This window comes from Melanerpes formicivorus, unplaced genomic scaffold (genome assembly GCF_026170545.1).
Source record: "Melanerpes formicivorus ecotype bairdi unplaced genomic scaffold, bMelFor1.0.p_v2 SCAF_169, whole genome shotgun sequence".
Classification (NCBI taxonomy): Eukaryota; Metazoa; Chordata; class Aves; order Piciformes; family Picidae; genus Melanerpes; species Melanerpes formicivorus.
The window spans coordinates 432,195-452,859 of NW_027142521.1; the positions used below are offsets into that span (position 1 = coordinate 432,195).

Consider the following 20,665-nt stretch of genomic DNA (forward strand, 5'->3'; position numbering starts at 1 on the left):
CTACAGACAAATGAGAATGCATGACGGATCTCGAACGCTTTATTAATCATCCCACATGCCCATGAAAAGAGACAGCACCTCATTCATGAATTGTTGTAAACCTTTTCATTGCTCAGAAGGATCCAATTATTTGGAATTACTGAGTGGCAAAATAATTGAATACTCATAGATGTACAAGAATTAAACTAATTCTTATCCCACTCTCATGTCTGAAACTGAGGGTATCCAGATAATAGAATCACACAGAAACATTCAGGTTGGAAAAGACCCTCAGGATCATCAAGTCCAACCAAGAACCCTACTCTACAAGGTTCATCCTAAACCACAGCCCCAAGCACCACATCCAAACCACCTCTAAACGCATCCAGGCTTGGTGACTCCACCACCTCCCTGGGCAGCACATTCCAATGCCTCACCACTCTTGCTGGGAAAAAATTCTTCCTAATGTCCAGTCTAAACCTGCCCAGTCGCAGCTTGAGGCTTTTCTCTCTTGTTCTGTCACTAATGACCTGTAAGAAGAGACCAGCAGCAGCCTCTCTACAGGTAACTATAAATTAGTCACCATTCTTGCTATCTAGGAATGATCTTGTAAATCAGACAAAAAAAGTTCATTGACTAATCCTTCAAAAAGTCAAGAAGGTAAATTAGTGGGAAACTAAATTAAACCAAGAAACAAATCTGAACCAGCAACAACAAAACAAGCAAATAGGGTGCTTGGTTGCATGGTTTAGTTGATTAGGTGGTGTTGGATGACAGGTTGGACACAATGATCTTGAAGGTCTCTTCCAACCTGGTCTATTCTATTCTATTCTATTCTATTCTATTCTATTCTATTCTATTCTATTCTATTCTATTCTATTCTATTCTATTCTATTCTATCCTATTCTATCCTATTCTATTCTATTCTATTCCAAACCACCTATGAAGATAACCCTGGATAATAGGTTGTAGAATCTAATAACTGTAGGATTCATTCATGTGATGCAGATAGCAGCATATGTCTGAGGGGAACAGAACAGAAAGTGGATCCAAAAACATGGGTTTAGCACAAGAGGATCTGTGGCAGTCTCCTTTTATACCAAATATTTCTGACAGCTGTAGAATCACAGAATCATAGAACTGTTAAGGTTAGAAGGGACCTCAAGGATCATCTAGTTCCAACCCCCCTGCCATGGGCAGGGACACCTCACACTACATCAGGTTGCTAAGAGCAACATCCAGCCTGGCCTTAAAAACCTCCAGGGATGAGTTTTAATCCACCTCCCTGGGCAACCTATTCCACTCTTTCACCACCTTCATGGTGAAAAATGTCTTCCTGACATCCAATCTGAATCTACCCATTTGTAGTTGTTTTTTTTCCATTCCCCCAGTCCTGTCACTCCCTGACACCATAAAAAGTCCCTCCCCAGCTTTCTTGTAGCCCCCTTCAGACACTGGAACACCACAATAAGGTCTTCTTGGAGTCTTCTGTTCTCCCAGACTGAACAACCCCAACTCTCTCAGTCTACTGAGAGCTTTTCCACAGGAATCAGAAAATCACAAAGTGAAGCAGCACTTCCAGGGACAAATTCATTAAAGAGTTTGAAATAATTTTCTAGCAGAGAGAACACAGTCTCAAGCTGCACCAGGGGAAGTTTAGACTCGAGGTGAGGAGAAAGTTCTTCACAGAGAGAGTTGTTCGTCATTGGAATGTGCTGCCCAGGGAGGTGGTGGAGTCACCATCCCTGGAGGTGTTCAAGAGGGGATTGGACGTGGCACTTGGTGCCATGGTTTAGTCATGAGGTCTGTGGTGTCAGGTTGGACTTGGTGATATTTGAGGTCTCTTCCAACCTTGGTGATTCTGTGTGATTCTGTGAAACAAGAATCAAGAGCCAAGACCTTTGGCTGATTCACATTCCTCTTTGTAAGCAGAATGAAATTCCAATTGCTTCAGTCATGCTCATGATCTTTTCAAAGTTTCCTTGTTGTTTCCAAAACTGGCATTTAAATTTCACTGGCTGGAAGACAGTCCTACAGAGCAAGCATTATACACAACTTAAGGGGCCATTCAGAATGTCCTATGAGCACTTCAGCTGCTTCGAGTGTTTTGTAATTGCTTAGGTTAGAGACAATTAAACCGGGGGATTCAAACTGTGATCGGTTTTGACTGCAGACTGTCCACACAGAGCTGTCCACCTCAGACCTTCCCCACCAAACACGGGCAGAGGTAGACAGATTTGCTCAGGGTTTATAGGATTAATATAGGGTAGGGGAAAGATTGAGGATTAGGATAATACCTAGCAAAAGTAGGAGGAGGCAGTGGAAGAAGCTGGGGCTCATACAAGGATGTGTGGCAAACAGACACTATCAGTTTGGTGGAAGCTGACAGGTGTTGCTGTCAGGTCTGCTGAAGCAGTCATAACGGTAAGGTGATGAAGACTAAAGGCTGCAATTAAAAGAATAAGGGCTGGGAAGAGGAGTTGCTTTCAGCACCCTTAACAGAAGCCACTAAACTATTCCACTCCGAGCACTGTCAATTCTAATGGCTAAATTGCATGTTGTAGCACACAGTTGGCAATATTAGATCAGATTTGGACAACCCAGCTGCTGCAAGCACAGGACACTCACACAACTCTGAAAATGCCCAACACACCCACTTTTCACCTCCCACTGTCATTATTTGAACATAACCAAACTAAGCTAAATGTAACCAAGAACACTGGTCGGTGTGTAGAAGTTGTGCCTTTTCGGATCTATACTGCACTTCTTAAGAATTTACTCACATATCTTAAAAAATTGTTTCCATGAGCTTCAGAAAGCCAGCAATCAGCTCTCCCAATAAGGGGGCTTAGTTTCTGAAGGTCTCTGAAGCCAAGCCAAATGATTACTACAAAGCTACTTGCTGCCTCTGTCAAGAACAGGTATCCCTCAAAGCACAGGCTGGGAGATACTACAAGATATATACCAATATGAGTGGAAGGCATGAAGGTCTCTAGATATGACCAACACATAGGAAATGAAACTGGCAACCATGAAATAAATTCCATGCACTCAAACTGGCAAAAAATCATCACTTGAGAATATTATGTTGATGGAGGGCATTTCTTGGGACTAAAGAGAGCTACAAACCTTCAGCTGTCATTAAGCCCTCATTTCCTTCAGATAGATCTCTAGATCCCCAGGAGTGCCTTACCCTGCCAGCTGAAGATGTAAATCAGTGTTGTGGGAGTTGTTTGATCTATGCAACGTTCATTCTTCCATTTCTGAGCTGCAACACATTCCAAGCAATGCTAACACAAGTGGCTGTTTCTAAAGAGCATCAAGTATTAACATGACCCTACCTATATTAGCATACACTTCATGCAGCTGAAGAAATGGTATTTAAACAAAGAGCATTCTTGATTGTAAGGAGAAAGGGGGGAGGGAGGGAATCTACATGTATAATTCACTAACAATTTTCACTGGTGTTTGAAGTGTAAACTATGTGAAAAGATGTTGATACTTACCCTGAAGTGATGCTGTTCCTTCATTAAGAGGACAGCTTACTCTGTGTGTTACTCATTCCTCCTTTCTTCTGCCATTGCCAGCAGTCCACTGAAAACTGAGACTATAAAAGCTGTCATACAAGCACTCAGCAGCCTTGAGATAATCGTTTCTGATTGTTGTCCTGAGCTGCATTAGACAAAATAAGAGAACAGACCAACTAAATTAAAGGATGTTTGCAGTTCCCTTGAACAACTGAAGCACACCTGACTTTTCCTTCCAACATCAAAATTGTGTCCAATCCAGTGAATAAGCAAGAAATATGGATGAAGTTTCTGCTCCAGACCCCAAGAACCAGCTTCTTTAAGGCTTCTGACTACATCAGCTGCAAGGCTGAAATACAGCCAGATCCCCTTTCACAGCAAGCCATTATAACAGTTTGTGAAATGCAGAGCTGCCTGACAACCCCCTTTTCCAGATCAACAGTAGGCATCAAAACCTTTCTCAAAAAGTCATTACACCTACATGCTGAATGCAAAGGTCGTACTTTCAAATTTCAAATGGGTCTGATAAAACAGGTAGTTAAAATAGTGTCCAGCTTCAGCCTTTCCAGGCTGTCAGTCTCCAGGTGTGTTTGGACACCCAGAAGTCTGTAAAGACCATAATGGATCTCCCACCCAACCAAGCATCCTGCTTGCTAGGCCAAAGACACTCCTCAGAAATTACATCTAACTAAGCAGTACCAGGAGCTGCAAATTGGCTTTCCTGATGTCTCTGGGGAAAGGCCTTCTTCACATCTGAGAAGATATGACAAGAACAGAACTTTATTTTTAATTACCAAACTATTCTTTCAGACAACTTGCAGCCAGATTTTTGCCTTACCTATGGTAATAAGCTATTGACCTTTGATCTGCCAACAGCATTTAGAAGGGCTATTAAGCCTTCAGGCAGGAGAAAGAAGTTTCCCCACATTGTATTAAATAGTCTGCAAAGGTGCATTTCATGATTTAGTTTATGTAACAGCTTACCATCAGCTCCCTCCCTTCCTATTCCTCCCTCCTCTTCCCCTGCTCTTTCTCCCTTCTTTGGTTTTTCCAGCAGTCATGGTTCCACCCTCTGTCCTCTTCCTCTAACATATTTTGACTCTCATCCTCTCTGGGTAATGGTTTGACTCATTAGCTCAGCAATAGTCACCTCTTTGCTTGGTTAGTTTTCTGGCATCTTAGCAAGTGGACTTCGTGAGCAGACAGCCAAGTAAGATGTGGAAAACACACATCGAGAACAGAGAGAAGCAGGACAGCTCTTCTTAGTGCCCCAGCCATTACATCAGTTCAAAGTTCTCCCTAAGTGAATGCAAAGCAAACAGAATAATATAGTATCATAGTATCAGTCAGGGTTGGAAGGGACCACAAGGATCATCTAGTTCCAACCCCCCTGCCATGGGCAGGGACACCCCACACTAGATCAGGCTGGACAGAGCCTCATCCAGCCTGGTCTTATCATTCATAGGTCAGATCATTCATAGGACCCACTTCAGATTCAGGTGAAAAGAAGAAAGATAATATTGCCTTTCTGGTGAGGAGATATAACTATGAAACAAGTCTCAAAGCCTGACAGTTAAATAAAATCTTAAAAGAAAAATAAAGGAAACCATATTATAGCATGGGGGGTTTTGCTCCTAGTTAATAATCACCACATTAAGGTAAAGGGGTTAAGTAAATATACAGTGCTGCGAGAGGCAGGAATGAAATAGCTGAATCTGTTTTAAGATACAAGTTGGTGACATACTCTCACAGGCATCCAGATGACTGTTCAGCTTCAGCTGCTTGCACTGCATTGCTTGGCACTCCACTCAGCAGGCTTCAGCCCTTCAGTTAAAGTCCCCCCTGTTATTCAGATGACCTACCCGGCACTGAAAACAAACAGGGGACAGCTGAAATTAACAGCGTGAACGACTGACAAGTGGAGAGGTTTTTCTCAGCTACTGCTTCCAAACAGCAAACTCCTAACAAAGAAAGAAAAACAAACCCAACCAACCAACCAAAAAAACCCCCAAGGTCTTCTTCACTGAAGAAAACAGGCCTGTGTTTGCAAGGTGTTATCTACCACAAACAATCTTATCAGCTCTCCTAACAATAAAGTTTTGCATAATCCTATCATGTATTTTTTTCCATTAAGACTTGGAGAGGCTTACGCAAAGCAAAATTGTACGTGGGATATTTTCTAATCCACCCCCAGTGCAGAATACTGACTCTGTGGAAGCACAGGAAGGATTGCCAGAGTCTGAGGTCATGGTGTTGTCATGGCAGCTTCAAGTATCAGATAAACAGCTCAGTATACGTGTCCGTTATCCGCATCAGCAAAAGGTCTCTCTCGTGCTCCCCGGACCACTGCAGGAAGGTAAACCTGAGGCCTGCAAGATGGCTGAGTTCACATAGTAACTCACAGAATCACAGAAACACTCAGGTTGGAAAAGACCCTCAGGATCACCAAGTCCAACCAAGAACCCTACTCTAGAAGAGTCACCCCTAAACCATAGCCCCAAGCACACATCCAAACCACCTTTAAACACATCCAGGGTTGGTGACTCCACCACCTCCCTGGGCAGCACATTCCGATGCTTGACCACTCTTGATGGGAAAAAAATTCTTCCTACTGTCCGGTCTAAACCTACCCAGTCATAGCTTGAGGCCATTCTTTCTTGTTCTATCATTAATTACCTGTGAGAAGAGACCAGCATCAGCCTCTCCACAACATCCTTTCAGGCAGTTGTAGAGTGTCGTGAGGTCCCCCCTCAGCCTCCTCTTTTTCAAACTAAGCTGCCACAGCTCCTTCAGTCACTATTCATCAGATTTATTCCCCAGGCCCTTCCCCAGCTTCCTTGGCCTCCTCTGCACTGGCTCCAGCACCTCCACATCTCTCTTGTATTGAGGTGCCCAAACCTGAACGCAATACTTGAGGTGTTCAATCCTGCTAGAAGAGTCACGTTTCCTCCATCTCTTTCCCAATGAGCCTGTTCATCTCACTGTCATAGCAGACACTCACATATTTGGGGGGTTAGATTTGATTGTAGAGGGAGGGGTTAATTGTTTTCCTGAAACAGTAGCAAATTCAACTGGTTCACAGAGTAGGCACAGGAAGGAATGTGGCTGGAAAATGTGACTGGAAGTGTGGGTGGAGGAAGCAGTCATTCATTTCACTTTGTTCTGCTGAGAGCTATCAGATAAGGTCCATCCCATCTTGCAGAACACCTGAGCTGCAGTGCACAGGGTAGACCTTGCTACAGGCATAGGCTGGTCAGGCAGCTTCACTGGGAGCAGGGGGAGCACTCAGGAGATAGGAATCAACTGATGTAACCTACACAAGCTCCCATTCTTCAGTCTGCCAACAAGAGGCTGGTCATTAGGGGAACTTGCTGAATGGCTTCACTGCCTCCAGTCTTGTCCCTGCACTCCCTGTCAGCTCCAGAAGAATCGTTTTCACCTAAGGAGTTCTCACTTAAGCTCTGTCTCCCAGACCAGATCATCCATATTTTCAAGGCTTCCACCAGCAACCCTTGTGCTCAGAGAAAGCATACTTGATACTAAGCATTCACAAAAAACATCAGCAAGGCCTTAATTTGGTCCTGCAGTCCTACTGAGGCCTATTAGACCCAAACACCACTACTGTTCTTTTTGTGTTCTCCAACAGCACCAGAAAAGAAGAATCAGAAGAATATGTCATACAGTTTATCTTGGTATGGACAGCACAGTACTCATGTGGGGTTTGCTACATTCCACAGCCTTTGGCCCTGCTTATGGGATATTTGGTTTCACTTAATGAAACACAACCAAACTATACAACAAAAGCTGCTTCTCAGAGCCCTGCTAAAAATTCCCCACACAGTTGGCTGGGTAGGATTTAAAACACTACACTATTCTTAGAAGTGTCTATCTGCAGCAGCTGGAAAATGCTGGGTTACAAGCAGTGCATTCAAGTTGCATTCAGCTGCAACAAGTTTAAACCTCTGATCCTGAGTGTTTGAGACTAGTTGCAGTTCTTTGTTTTGTTTTAATAAAACCCAAACAAACAAACACAACAATCCCCCAGCAAACACAATCCTATCACTTATCTAGGGGTTTGAACCTGTTCGAGAATCTCATGCTTGCTACCACCACAGTAATTACACTTAAACTATTCACTGAAGTGTGATTTATAAATGAGGCACAACCAAAAGTTTGTTAAATCTGCTTTGGAAAAAAAAGAAATCTCCTTCATTCAGAGTTTCATAAAACATTTCCAAAATACATGAGGCCAAGAACTGACAAGTGTCTGGGAAGCATGTAAAAAGGCTGTAAAACTCATGTTTAACTGCTAAAAATAATTAATTAGTAGACTTTGCCAAAGTTCACTGTGTGATTTTAGACAACAAGGGCAAGATGATCTGTCCTTAGCAGAACAGCAGCCATGGCTTGTCTCCACTGTGTATGTGATACACACCTACCACAGAAGAGACATTGGAGCCTGTGCTGCACTGTGAAACTTCTCTACAATATCGAAAGATACCTGACAAGAAGATTTATTGTCAAAGATGATTAAAATAATGAGTACTTTAGGGGGGAAAAATGAAGGCAATGTCCAATCGCTATTTCTTCAATCTGGTAATTTTTTAAGAGTTATTATATTCATAGTTATGAATAGCCACAGGAAGGGAGTTGTACCAACAGAAACAAAATAGTTCAAAAGGCTTTTCCTCCCAGAGATTCAGGGGGTGTGCCTACTCCAACAAATGGAGAAAGGAAAGTTTAGCTTCAGAAAACTGTCTAACTGAGATACTCAGATATTGTTTTGTTTCAGGGAGAAGACCCAAAAAATTCATCATGTTGAAAGACCTACCTAATAGGGAATGAATTTTAATCACTCCTCAGAACTGGCACAGGTTTTGTAAAGAACTTCCTCTAAGAACTTCCTCTAAGAACTTTAAAGTGTACCCAATTTAAAATCATTTCTTCTAATCATATTTTGATGGAGGGACATGAGACATTTTCCCTCCCCCTAATTTACCACAAGTCTTTAAGCATATTAGCTAATATAATTTAGACACTAATCGATGAAAGACAGTATCTCACATTTTATTCACCTAAGAAGCGTCAGACAAGAAGCTCAACATGAGCTCTCAGTGTGCACTTGCAGCCCGCAAAGCCAATCAGATCCTGGGCTGCATCAGGAGAAGTGTGGCCAGCAGGTCGAGGGAGGTGATTCTCCCCCTCTACTCAGCCCTGGTGAGACCCCACCTGGAGTACTGCCTCCAGTTCTGGAGCCCCTATTAGAAGAGGGATCTGGAGGTGCTGGAATGTGTCCAGAGAAGGGCTGCAAGGATGAGCAGAGGGCTGGAGCTCCTCTCCTGTGAGGACAGACTGAAGGAGTTGGGGCTGTTCAGTCTGGAGAAGAGAAGGCTCTGAGGTGACCTCATTGTGGCCTTCCAGTATCTGAAGGGGGCTACAGGAAGGCTGGGGAAGGTCTTCTCAGGATATCAGGTAGTGATAGGAGTAGGGGGAATGGAATGAAGCTGGAGGTGGGGAGATTCAGGCTGGATGTGAGGAGGAGGTTCTTCCCCATGAGAGTGGTGAAGCCCTGGAATGGGTTGTCCAGGGAGGTGGTCGAGGCCCCATCCCTGGAGGTGTTTAAGACCAGGCTGGACAAGGCTCTGTCCAGCCTGATGTAGTGTGGGGTGTCCCTGCCCATGGCAGGGGGGTTGGAACTAGATGATCCCTGTGGTCCCTTCCAACCCTGACTGATACTATGAATCCCACAAGCTAAACAGTTCATTAGATTAAAAATTTTGTGACCAACAAAAACTTAAGAGGCTAGAAAGCTGTAAATGTATGAGCCACAGAAGGGGGGGAAAAATTAGAACAAGAAACTCTGCCAGGGGCATGACTACTCCAGCAGTTGTACATACCCTTAGATGCAATGTTAAACATCTACCAGTACCCAATTAGTAATTAGTAATTAGGATTACTAATTAGTAATAATTATTTTATATATAAAAATATATATTTGTGTGTATATATATCCACCTTCCAGTTTAGCTTGGAATTTATGACTTAATAGATATATAAGGATGGTATTTATCATTTTAAATAATAAGCTAAGATGAAACAAATTTAATGCAATAGATGCTGCCTTTCCCTAGTATTCTTTCCCTTGACTGGAGAGGAGAAGACTGAGATGGGATCCAATCAATGTCTATAAATATCTGAGGGATGGGAGTCAGGAAAAAAGGGACAGCCTCTGCTCACTTGTGCCTGTGATAGGACAAGGGGCAATGGATGGAAGCTACAGCATGTGAGGTTCCCTCTCAACATGAGGAATTTCTTCAGTGTCAGGGTCACAGAGCACTGGAACAGGCTGCCCAGAGAGGTTGTGGAGTCTCCTTCTGTGGAGACTTTCCAGCCCTGTCTGGATGTGTTCCTGTGTGACCTGTGCTAGATTCTGTGGTCCTGCTTTGGCAGGGGGATTGGACTTGAAGATCTCCAGAGACGCCTTCCAACCCCTAACATCCTGTGAGCCTGTGACTTCATGCCTTTCATTTACTGAGAGCTAACTTTTGTATCACTAAGAAGCATAGCTATCTTAAGCTTTTTAACAAATAACAAACCAACCCAAAACAAAAATAGCATCGTGATAAAGCCAGAAGAGTTCTTTAACTGGATGTATCCTAGACAAAAGCTGTTTGCTGCTAATTGTGTAATATTAATGCATTGTTGACTGAAACTGCTGGAACTACTTTGCAAGACTAATGGTGGAAGCCAGCCTCTGAGTGAGACAAACAAACCTTGTTCCTTTGGGGCAATAACATACAGCTAGAGAAGTGTGTCTCCAAAGAAAAGTTTTGGGATTGCTCAAAGGACTTTAGTTGTCTATTTGTACACACTTCATCTGGAAATAATGGAAGTGTTTAGATCTCCAGTTTTCTGTTTCTTGTTGGCTTGTTGGTTCTTGCTGGAGAAGAGACCATTTCCCAGCCAGCTGAGGCATCTCAGACACAAGACCTTTGGGTGAGTTGACAGGAAGCTGCAGCAGACATTTTCACTGAGGGACCTTCAATTAAATTTATCTCCTCTCCATTCCTCTCCTGTCAGAGATTCAAGGCTACACACAGAGAGATGCATCGTGGCAGTAAATTAGCCCACTGTAAAAATACAAAGTTCACTTTGCTATCGGGTCCAAAATGCCCTTTTCCTGTTTCAAACAGCTACAGAAGACAGCTCACCTTGAAGCAAAAGAATCAGATTAGTTAAGGTGACAAAATGGTAATTCATGAAGGGAGTAACCTCCCTTTCCAGAAAGCAGAGGCTATGTTGTCAGTTGGTCACAAATCTGATCGACTCCATTCATTTCAGTCTCACTCTTTTAAAAAGCGAAAGCTTCTTGATCCCTACCTTTAATGAGATGATTCTTCTCAGAAGCAGCTGTTTGTAACTACAAGGATCTATAACTCACTGTAGCTTTGGTTAGTGATTTGTTTTGCAAGAAATTACAGTGCGGTCAGTAAGAGCAGAACTGAGGATGGTTTCATTTGTAGAGTACGGTCAGGGATAGCTGCTATGGGTCTGAAGACAGGATTTCTCTGTGCCAGTACTCACTCTGCTCTAGAAACAGACATCAGAACCTGAATTTCTAGCTGTGAAAGTGCTTCTGTGGTACTCCTTCCAGATACTGGCTCAGGACACTCCATTCTTCTAAATTCCCATCCGCTTTTCTGCAAGCATTCATAATGCAACTCTTTCACTTTGGGCTTTAGATTCTCGTTATTACTCCTACATTAGGTACCCAGTGCAAAATAGAAATGAACAAAGGAAGAAGTGAAGCAAAAAAAAAACCAACTCCAACCTGTGTGACTCATCATGTGATGCAACAAACACCTTTTGCATAACTCAGAGAATCTGCTCCACAAAATAAAACCCCCACAGAAACCAGAAACCAGTTGCTGGTTACAGAAACATGGGTAAATATTTGCATCTGGGTGTATTTCTGGCAGGCAAGTTCTGAAAAGCCGTGTTCCAAGAATCCTGCAGACTGAGCCCACAGCTGTTCAGATTCACTGATCTAACCTACAACCCCACAGACAGACTCCTATTGGTGAAGCAGACTTAAGGGGCAGACAAAATGACAGCTGGTCGATTTCTTCCTTTGCACATAAATCCCGTGCAGAATAGGATTAAGAGAACTGGAAAACAGCCTATTGACTGACCAATAAATAACTGCCTAGGAAGGTGGTATAAACATTTTACACTGTTTAAATCATGTAAATCAGGCTTTAAATACTTAATATCGGGAAGCAGCATTTCAGAAACTCTTGTCAGGTTACTTCAGTTTACTGAGGGCTTAGATTAGGAAAAGCTACATTAAGTATTTTTCTGGTCTGTAGCATCCCCAAATAAGGTTTTTTTAAGCATTTAAATGGTGTTGGAGCATAACATTCAAACATTTTAGACCATAAAGATTCAAAGCAACGCCATCCCACGTTCTAATTTGAACTTGATAAACTGATTTCCTTTCTCCACTCACTGAAATCATTTATATATCAGAGTACAGATCTCGGTTATGTGGCCCTGCTCTGGCAGGGGGGTTGGACTCGATGATCTCCAGAGGTCCCTTCCAACCCCTAACATCCTGTGATCATGGCCTCAAACAGGCTTCTTTGTTTCTGATGTAATAATTTGCTACTTAAAATATTGTTGAACATTTTGAAGTCTATGCAGGCACCTAAATTTGAAGATGAACTTCACAGTCTAGAAGACTAGAAGACTGACTAAATAAGTTTGGTGGATTGGTTTTATACAAAGTATAATGAGGCAGGCTATACTAACTTATGAAAGTTTAAACAAAGGCTTTCTCCACTGGCTTCTGCAGAAAGAAGTTATTCCATTCAGTGGGTTGCCTGAACTTACTCTCCAGTCCATAAGCTGAACACACTTCAATTCCCATCTGTCTCTTGATATACCTCAGTACACTTGCCTTTGAACTTCACATTTGCTTTCATGTGGCAAGTCTTTTAATTTTCAGATGCTGTCCAAATGAGGCATATATTAATATTAAACCCAAATAATCTCCAGTGAAGAATAAAACACAGGGGCCTTGCAAGTTTGAATAAAACCCTGGCAGTACAAACAAAATATTCATGCATCCTCCATCCCAGGTGTGGAGAGGAATAGTCTACATGTGGATATGGATGAGTAACAACATACCAGAAAGGTGGAAACTGCAATTGAATATTGATTCATATTGAATTGTGAAGAGGTAACTTCACCACCAAGTGCTCAATTGCATCACACCTTAGAATTTACTAACAGTGAGGCTGATTTGTTACCAAGGTTCAGGACACTGTACTAACACGTAACTAAAACCCCTGCCCAAATCCTGCTGAGTTTAGTCATTTTGATGAATTAGCAGGAGAACCAGCAAACAACACTGTCCTGTGGCTGTCCTTACAAAGACCTAAGTTATCTGATACCAAGGGTACAAAGGGATTCCAGATGCACACTCCATCTTTTTGCCCTTTTAATTTTTTTTCCCCCCATAACTGGATTTTATGAGATGCCCTTCCACTTGTTTTTGCAACTTTCCTAGATTGATTTTGGAAGGCTGACTCCCACTCATGTAACTGGAAAGGTCAAAATGTACGCCGTCCCTTCAGGAGCATAATGCTGTTTTCAGCAGAAGCCCACAGCAAAGAAAAAAAAATCCTTCAAGTCAGCTGAATGGAAATCCAGCATGAGACTCATCTTGGTAACACTGAAATGATGATCCTGAAATCCTTACTGGGACAAAGCTTTCCCTGAGTCCAAGATAGCTGACGAGTAATTGCACAGATTAACACTTGCATTCAATGGCAGACCTGACTGCTTCAAGTTTATTTTCATTCAGGTTAGAAGTTCCAAAACGTTCTTCCCACTATCAATACAGTTCTTCCCACTATCAGTACAATTCTTCTCTAAGAATTTAACCTAGGAAACTAAATTAAAACTGCCATTAAAAGCAAACAACCAAACAACAATAAAACCCCTATGTCATCTGCAATGCTCACAACAGGTTAAAACACACAGGTGAAGTAAGTTTCTTGAGCAATAGGAATGCTTAAAACATTTTCAAAACCTCTTCATAACCAGAAGCATACACAAAAGGAAGAAAGAGAAATAGGAACACAATCCAAGTTTACTTTTGCCAGGGTCCTGGGAGATTCAGATTTGGGCATTGAGGAGTTAAAGAAGAAATGGCACGCTAACCGAGCACATTAAAACAAAGAGTTGGCAGCTCCTGAAGGAAAAGGGCTTGTGCTCCTCTGTTCCAACTTGTCAGTCAACTCATGCCAGCACTCTCCACGTCTGCCTCTTCTACACACCCTCATTACATGTGTCTGTCTGGACTGATCTGCTCATCTGTTCAGAGACTCTCCTGACAAGTCAAAATTTCTGCCTTCTCTCCGCTCTGGAATTGGATCAAATCACCTCAGCTTTTTTTGTAGCCCCACTAGAAGGCTTTTTGCTTATGGTCCCTTTCTGTTTTCCTTCACTACTTGTCTGTTTTTGATTTCTAGAATGGAGGAAGCTGAATTGCTGAAAGAAAGATTCCAGGCCATAACAGTAAGTGTGCTGATAGTTTTAACTCACTATAAAAATAATTAAATGCTTACAAGTAGTATTGTGTTAAAGTGCTACTGTGTGTTTTCTGAGTAATGATTTAGTCTGGGTCAGAAAGAGACTTATATCTGCTTCAAATTGTTACTTTTTTTGTTGTTGTTCTGATTCATAAACTATCACTTTAAGTCAGGAAAGTAGCCTGTACTGATTTTATTAGGGGTTGTATTTTACCTGAAAATTAAATTCAAAGCAGTGAAGGTTTATGTGCAAATCACTACTGGACAGTCTAAAATACAGATCACTGTCATCACAGCTGAATGTTTGCCTGAAGGACAGCAGGTCAAAAGGCAGCTCGAGAATTCCAGAACAAATCAATTCTCCTATTTCACAACAAAAACTGAGAGATGAAAGATTTATTTTTTTCCTTTTGCTTTGTGGAATTAAATCCAATTTCTGAATTAGTGATGATCTATCATAAATACTGCTCTCTGAAGAGGAAAAAGAGGACAGGCTTGGATAAAGCAAATTCTTACCTGTCCAATTTTCAGAGAGAGGAAAAAAAAAAAAAAAGAGTAAAATAATAACATCAAATAAATAAATCTTTATTTATTTTTTTTTTTAAGATTGAAGTTTATACTGAAGACAGCAGAAAACATTTTCAGTTTCTCTTCTAAGGGGAAATCTGACTCCAAAGATGCGTCTCTTAAAGGAATTACTGAGCTATATGTTTAAAGGAATATATCCTGATAGCAAGAATGGACAAAGCCAAATCCTCTTCTGATTTATCTCCACTGAAACCTGTTCAGTTACAAAAGAATTAAATAAAATTTGGCCCTCTGGGATGAAAGGGAAACTGCAGAAGGGTCACTTACTGTCATAGGCAATCTTAAAAATCAAATAATGGAAGCAAAGCTATTTTTCAGTCTTAGCAAGAGAGGTTACTTATGAAGCAAGCACTGCTGGCTAAAGGGTGGGCACTTAATGAAACTAAAATAAGTGTGAGAAGGCATAACTGGAAATCTATGGGAGCTGACCAGGCTGAGTTTAGTTTGGTTGGGGTTTAAGTACGACGCTCGATAAAAAGCCAGCAGGCCCATTTCTCATGGCTGCTTGAGACGTGACTCAAGCCTCTAACAGGGTTATTCAAAACGTTCCACAGCCTTCAGAGCTTGCTTGTTTGTTTAACTGTCGTGGTGTTTGAGTCAGACCCATAACCTGGACTTTGTCTCTGGTGTGCAATCTCAAAAGGCATGCTTTGGTGCTCCAGAGAAAAGTCAGGGCCTGGCAATGTTTTATACTTCCTGGTGTGGGAGACCTTAGAGCTACACCTCAGTATCTAAAGGGGGCCTACAGGATGGCTGGGGAAGGACTGTTTAAAAGGGCCTGTGCCAATAGGACAATGTTTTGAAATGGGAGCAGGGTAGATTTAGGTTGGACATAAGGAGCAAATTCTTTGCAATGAGAGTGGTAAAATGCTGGAACAGGCTGCCCAGGGATGTGGTTGAGGCCCCATCCCTGGGGGCATTCAAGATCAAACTAAATGTGGCCCTGGGCAGCTTGAGCTAGTTGGAAGTGTCCCTGCTGACTGGAGAGGAGTTCGACAAGATGACCTTTGAGGGTCCCTTCCAATCCAATGTAGTCTGTGAATCTGTATCCAGCATGAGGAGTGGGGCAGCACGCTTGCCTGATAAGGACTCCTATGAACATAACATGGGTTAGCATCCTCTAGCTTCTTCTTTGCCTCCAGATGAATGCTAGAGAAGGGTTTTGAGAAAGAACTGTGACAGCCTCCAGCGTGTTGTGTTACAGGATATAGGGAATCATAATTGGAGTCTGGCCATGACTTCATTTATTGCACTTGTTGCATAAACAAGCTGTATGCTCTCTACTTCCATCACCTGAGAGAGTTTCATTGAACCACTGTATTTGTTACAGCACTCTGCAGAAATGGAGATGACTAAATAAGAGGAAGTTATCACTAGGTTTATGAATCTGCAGTACAAGTTATTTAAGAAAACACACTAGGATTACAACTGTAAGCTACTCAGCGCTTACCCAAAGCAACACACCTGGGAATTTCAAGTGCTGTGCATGTCAGAAAGGATCTAAGAGAGGACATGAAAGGGGCACTCAGAGCAGTAAACAACTGCCCTTGCACTAAAACCTGACTTGTTCTGATTGCCAGACTCCTGGCTCCCTTAGAGCCTCTGGCCTTCACAGAACCGCTAAGGGTTTCCAAATTCATCTCATATCTCCTCTGTATAACAAAGCAAAACCAAAAACCCTATTATTAAGGTTGTGGTGCTCCCACAACTCTGTGTTTTTTCTCTGTTACTTAGCTTCCACCTACTGCTGGTGTGTACAGAGCACCACAAGTAAAATCAAATGCATCCATTTTGTTAGAGAGGTTGTCGTATCTTAAAACACATACAAGATACCTAGCAAGACACAGCTCCTAAGATGTTTCCCTTTCCTTCAGATAGATCCAGTTTAGAACACAACTTTTGTCTAGCCTCAAAAGTCAGGAAAGATTCCTACTTTTTCACTAGGAGTGAAAATCAGGACCAAGGCTCAAGTTTCATCTTGCACTGATGCACAACAGAGAGGAAGGGATGAAGGTGCATCTCGCCCACATTAACAAGAGCATCAGAAGATTGGAGGACTCCTTCCAAGCAACCTGATTAGCTACAGGGGCACAGTGGGAAGTTTAGTAGAAGTATGGATCCCTTAGGCACTTCAGAATAAACACTTATTCATTAGCTCTACAGTCAAAAGTCTGTACAGCAAGAGGTGATTTGCAGACAAAGTATAGCAGAATACACTGTAGGAAGTGTCCTAACAGGTTTCAAGGACTGTTCTGGCAACACAAGACTCAAAAAGGTTCTTCATACATCTTCCTTGATTTTAGCTTCTGGCATTAGACTTTCAGCTTTCTTTGCCTAGGTATATAAAAGGCAATCTATTTCAACCTGTTTAATCTGGATAATTGTATAATGGATGCTTATTACCAACCAGTGAAATTAAAACGTGCTAGAACACGAAAACCAAACAACTTTAAGAGAGAAAAAAAATGGATGCAAAAGAAATTCATACCTCTAACAAAATAAAGAGGCAAAAGTTTCATTAGTGAATAGTTCCTTATTATAAAATGCAGTTATCTGTGCCTTTACACTTTTCTTTCTGCATAGTATTTCTCTGTAGCAATTCTCATTTCGCACTGCCCAAACTTTTAATACACACTGATAGAAAAAGAATATTTCAATTGACTTGGAATATTTCTTAACAGCCTACACCAAGTGAAAGTTCATTCTCCAACTAAGAACCTTACCCAGAACTTTCAGTAAAGAGGAGGAGTAGTTTCCTAAAGAATTGGAACAATCTGTAAACACAAGTTCTTGTCATCCTTTGCTCCTCTTATGCTGGGTTATTTAAAGGCCATTTATAAAATGAGATCAGGATTGTTTCCTAATTAAGAAGAGGTGTGAATGTGAAAGACCAGATGTCACCAAAATCAGGACTGGCTGAGTAAAATCCAACATAGCAGCTCTTGGTTAAAGTCTCTAAAAAGGGAGAGTGCAGAAAAGAATTCCATATAGTAGCAGTCCTAAAGCAGTCACTTTGTTAACTAAAGAGCATTGGCAAAACACCAAACTACTACAGAGATGAAAGTAGCATGGATCTTGGGGCAAGATCTCTACCTGCTCTGCTTGGTGTGTTGAAGAGGCAGACTGACACCATCAAGGAAAAATTGTGAAGTACAGATAGCATTTAGAGATGGCTACTGCACTTCACAGACTGAAAGAGCGATCACTGACCCTCACTCACCTAGTAAACCCCAGCAGAGTATCAGCTGTGCTAGGCCACCCCGTAGTCCTACCCTTGATGTCTACAAGGCTAGGTTGTTTCTCCTACCTTCTATCCCTTCAACAAAGAATCTACATAGCCTGTGGCCCCACTGCTCACTTCTAATTTCTAGTAACAGTGAAGTGACTCAGCTAAGCACACCACAGCTCTTCCAAATACTGGATCCTAGGATAACAGCAGAGAACAAATCAAGGGCCTTATATCAAGCACTTCCTTACTGTCTGTCTACGCTCCTTACTTACAGCTGATTCCTCAGATGGGCTCTTCCTGTGTCTGTGAGGGACTTAACTCCTCTTTCAGTCTGAAAATAGACTGAAAAAAACCCCAAAGAACTACACAAAACCCCAAACACTTCCATACAGAACAACAATTATTTAATTCACCTCCCTAAAACATGCCAGGAAACAAGTACAAAAGTTGCCACATCCAATAACAGGATTTTATACCATTAAGGCTGGCCAAGGGAATAGTCTATTAATACAGCTTGTAAAAGCTGGATTCCTTTGGCATGATTTCTTTCCCACTGGCTGCTGGGGACACAAAGTACTAAATCAGTGTTTGGCTTCTTATGGAGAAGGCAAAGGATACCCCACATGACAGCAGCTCTCCAAGGACAAAAGAGGCTTAAGTGCTGCCAGCCTTCAGAGACCGGTCACCCATTTCCTTTTTCCTATGATCTGTAGCAAAAAGGGTGAAAGTGGCACTATGAGAGTGGCTTTTTCCTTCTAAACTTCAGCAGCTATGAAAACAGCCTTTGCACAATGTTTTGGAGTTTTCCCCTCAGACTGAGAAGTAACAACAGAAATTCTCTGTGGTCATCTTTACCACTACCTGAATAATGAACTAAATTTCTCTTTGCTTATTCCTGTTTATTTCAATTAGCCACAAGATGCATAAACTCAGTGATATATCACTGAATTTGGTGATATATCATAGATGCACAGTGTAAGTGGAGACAGGCTGAGAGAGTTGAGATTGTTCAGTCTGGAGAAGAAAAGGCTTGGAGGAGGCCTTATTGTGGCCTTCCAGTATCTGAAAGGGCTACAAGAAAGCTGCCGAGGGACTTTTTAAGGTATCAGGTAGTGATAGAACTAGGAAAAATGGAGCAAAACCAGAAATGGGTAGACTCAGATTGGATTTTAGGAAGAAATTCTTCCCCATGAGGGTGGTGAGAGACTGGCACAGGTTGCCCTGGGAGATGGTGGAAGCCTCATCTCTGGAGGTTTTTAAGGCCAGGCTGGATGTGGCTCTGAGCAAACTGATCTACTGTGAGGTGTTCCTGCCTATGGCAGGGGGGTTGGAACTAGATGATTCTCGAGGACCCTTCCAACCCTGACAATTCTATGACTGTGTGCAGACTTTTTCTTGTCCCAGTGATGTGTGGGCTGTGTTAGGAATTTTGGTCAGGACCTATTTCTAATCTCATTTTGCATGGGCAGTTGTGCTCAAATGTTATTCCTTTCCCTGACCTTCCCAACAGTGAATTGTTTTTCATGTGGATCATCCTGATGATCCAAATTAATGTGTTTAACAACACTCCAGAGAAAGAGTAATGAAAACCATCCCTGCATAGGACCCACAAACTGCTGCTGGGAATTATGGTCTGCCTGTGTGCCACAGAAGCTTCTAAACAAGACTTCCTTTACATGGATTAATTTCACCCTACTGAAGACTTAACAAAATTACTTTATTTATATTTTTTATGCATCAAATAATTTCTCTAAACATAGTTTCATTGTTCTCTTAATTTGCAGGACAAAAGAAAACTGCAAGAAGAAATTACACAGAAACGTCTAAAAGTGGAAGAGGAAAAAATGAAACACCAACATTTAAAGGTACAGTGCTTGATTTATTTAACTGGGGATAGCCCCAAGTCCTTCAGCACAAATAAAGGCTTTGGATTCAGATTGCAAATCTTCATGCGTTTAAGTGAGGTATTTTACTGTCAAATTTTCTCAGCTTTTTGGACTCTGGCCAGGACTCCATTTGACTTTAATAAGCATCACCCTTTGAAAAGAATTACACTCAGGAGCTGATGTTATTTGATCACTTTCATGGCATAAAATGAGATCATGGCCAGGAATAACTCACAGTTCAAAACTAAGCCTCACATTTCAGACTAGGTGTGTTGACTCCTGAATTCCACTACAGCAAGCTCACTTATAATGAGTGCAAAGGCCTAATTACACTATTTTTCAGGGGGAGGTAGGGGGAAATCAGCCTATTTTCACTTGACTATAGCCTTTTGTCAGCTTGTTTAACAACTGTTCAGTGAAATAATGCAGTTTCTATGTATATATTATTTAAAATAATAATAATTAAAAAAAAAACAAACAACCTACATGTCCTGAAATGTGGCCTAGTAATCTCAGGATTACAAAATCCAAATTACTAACAAACCAAAAGATCCACCTCTGGAGACACTTGAAATTGCAGCCCTTTCTAGCCAGCACCACCACTCTTCAAATGTCTATCAGAATGACAGTGCATGTCATTTAGGGAATGAGAAAAACATTGGTGTTTTATATACCCTTTTAATTATGGGACTGGATAAACAGTTTCAAGAAAGGTATGTTGAATCTAGTAGCAGAAGTGTGGAGTGTCTAAATCAAGCAAATGTGGGAGAAGCATACTGGGGTGCGTCAAGAAAAGTGTGGCCAGCAGGGCTAGGGAGGTTCACCTCTCCTTCTGCTCTGCCCTGCTGAGACCACACC

General features: G+C 41.8%; 1 protein-coding gene across 1 annotated transcript in view; it reads left to right on the forward strand.

The window, feature by feature from the left end:
• The window catches only part of PALMD (palmdelphin), a 66,497-nt gene that overhangs the window by 16,698 nt on the left and 29,134 nt on the right, over positions 1–20,665 (forward strand). The window contains exons 3-4 of the mRNA XM_068169194.1: positions 14,045–14,090; positions 19,706–19,786. Of these exons, the coding sequence (XP_068025295.1) occupies positions 14,045–14,090; positions 19,706–19,786 (127 nt within the window). The remainder of the gene's footprint in view (positions 1–14,044; positions 14,091–19,705; positions 19,787–20,665) is intronic.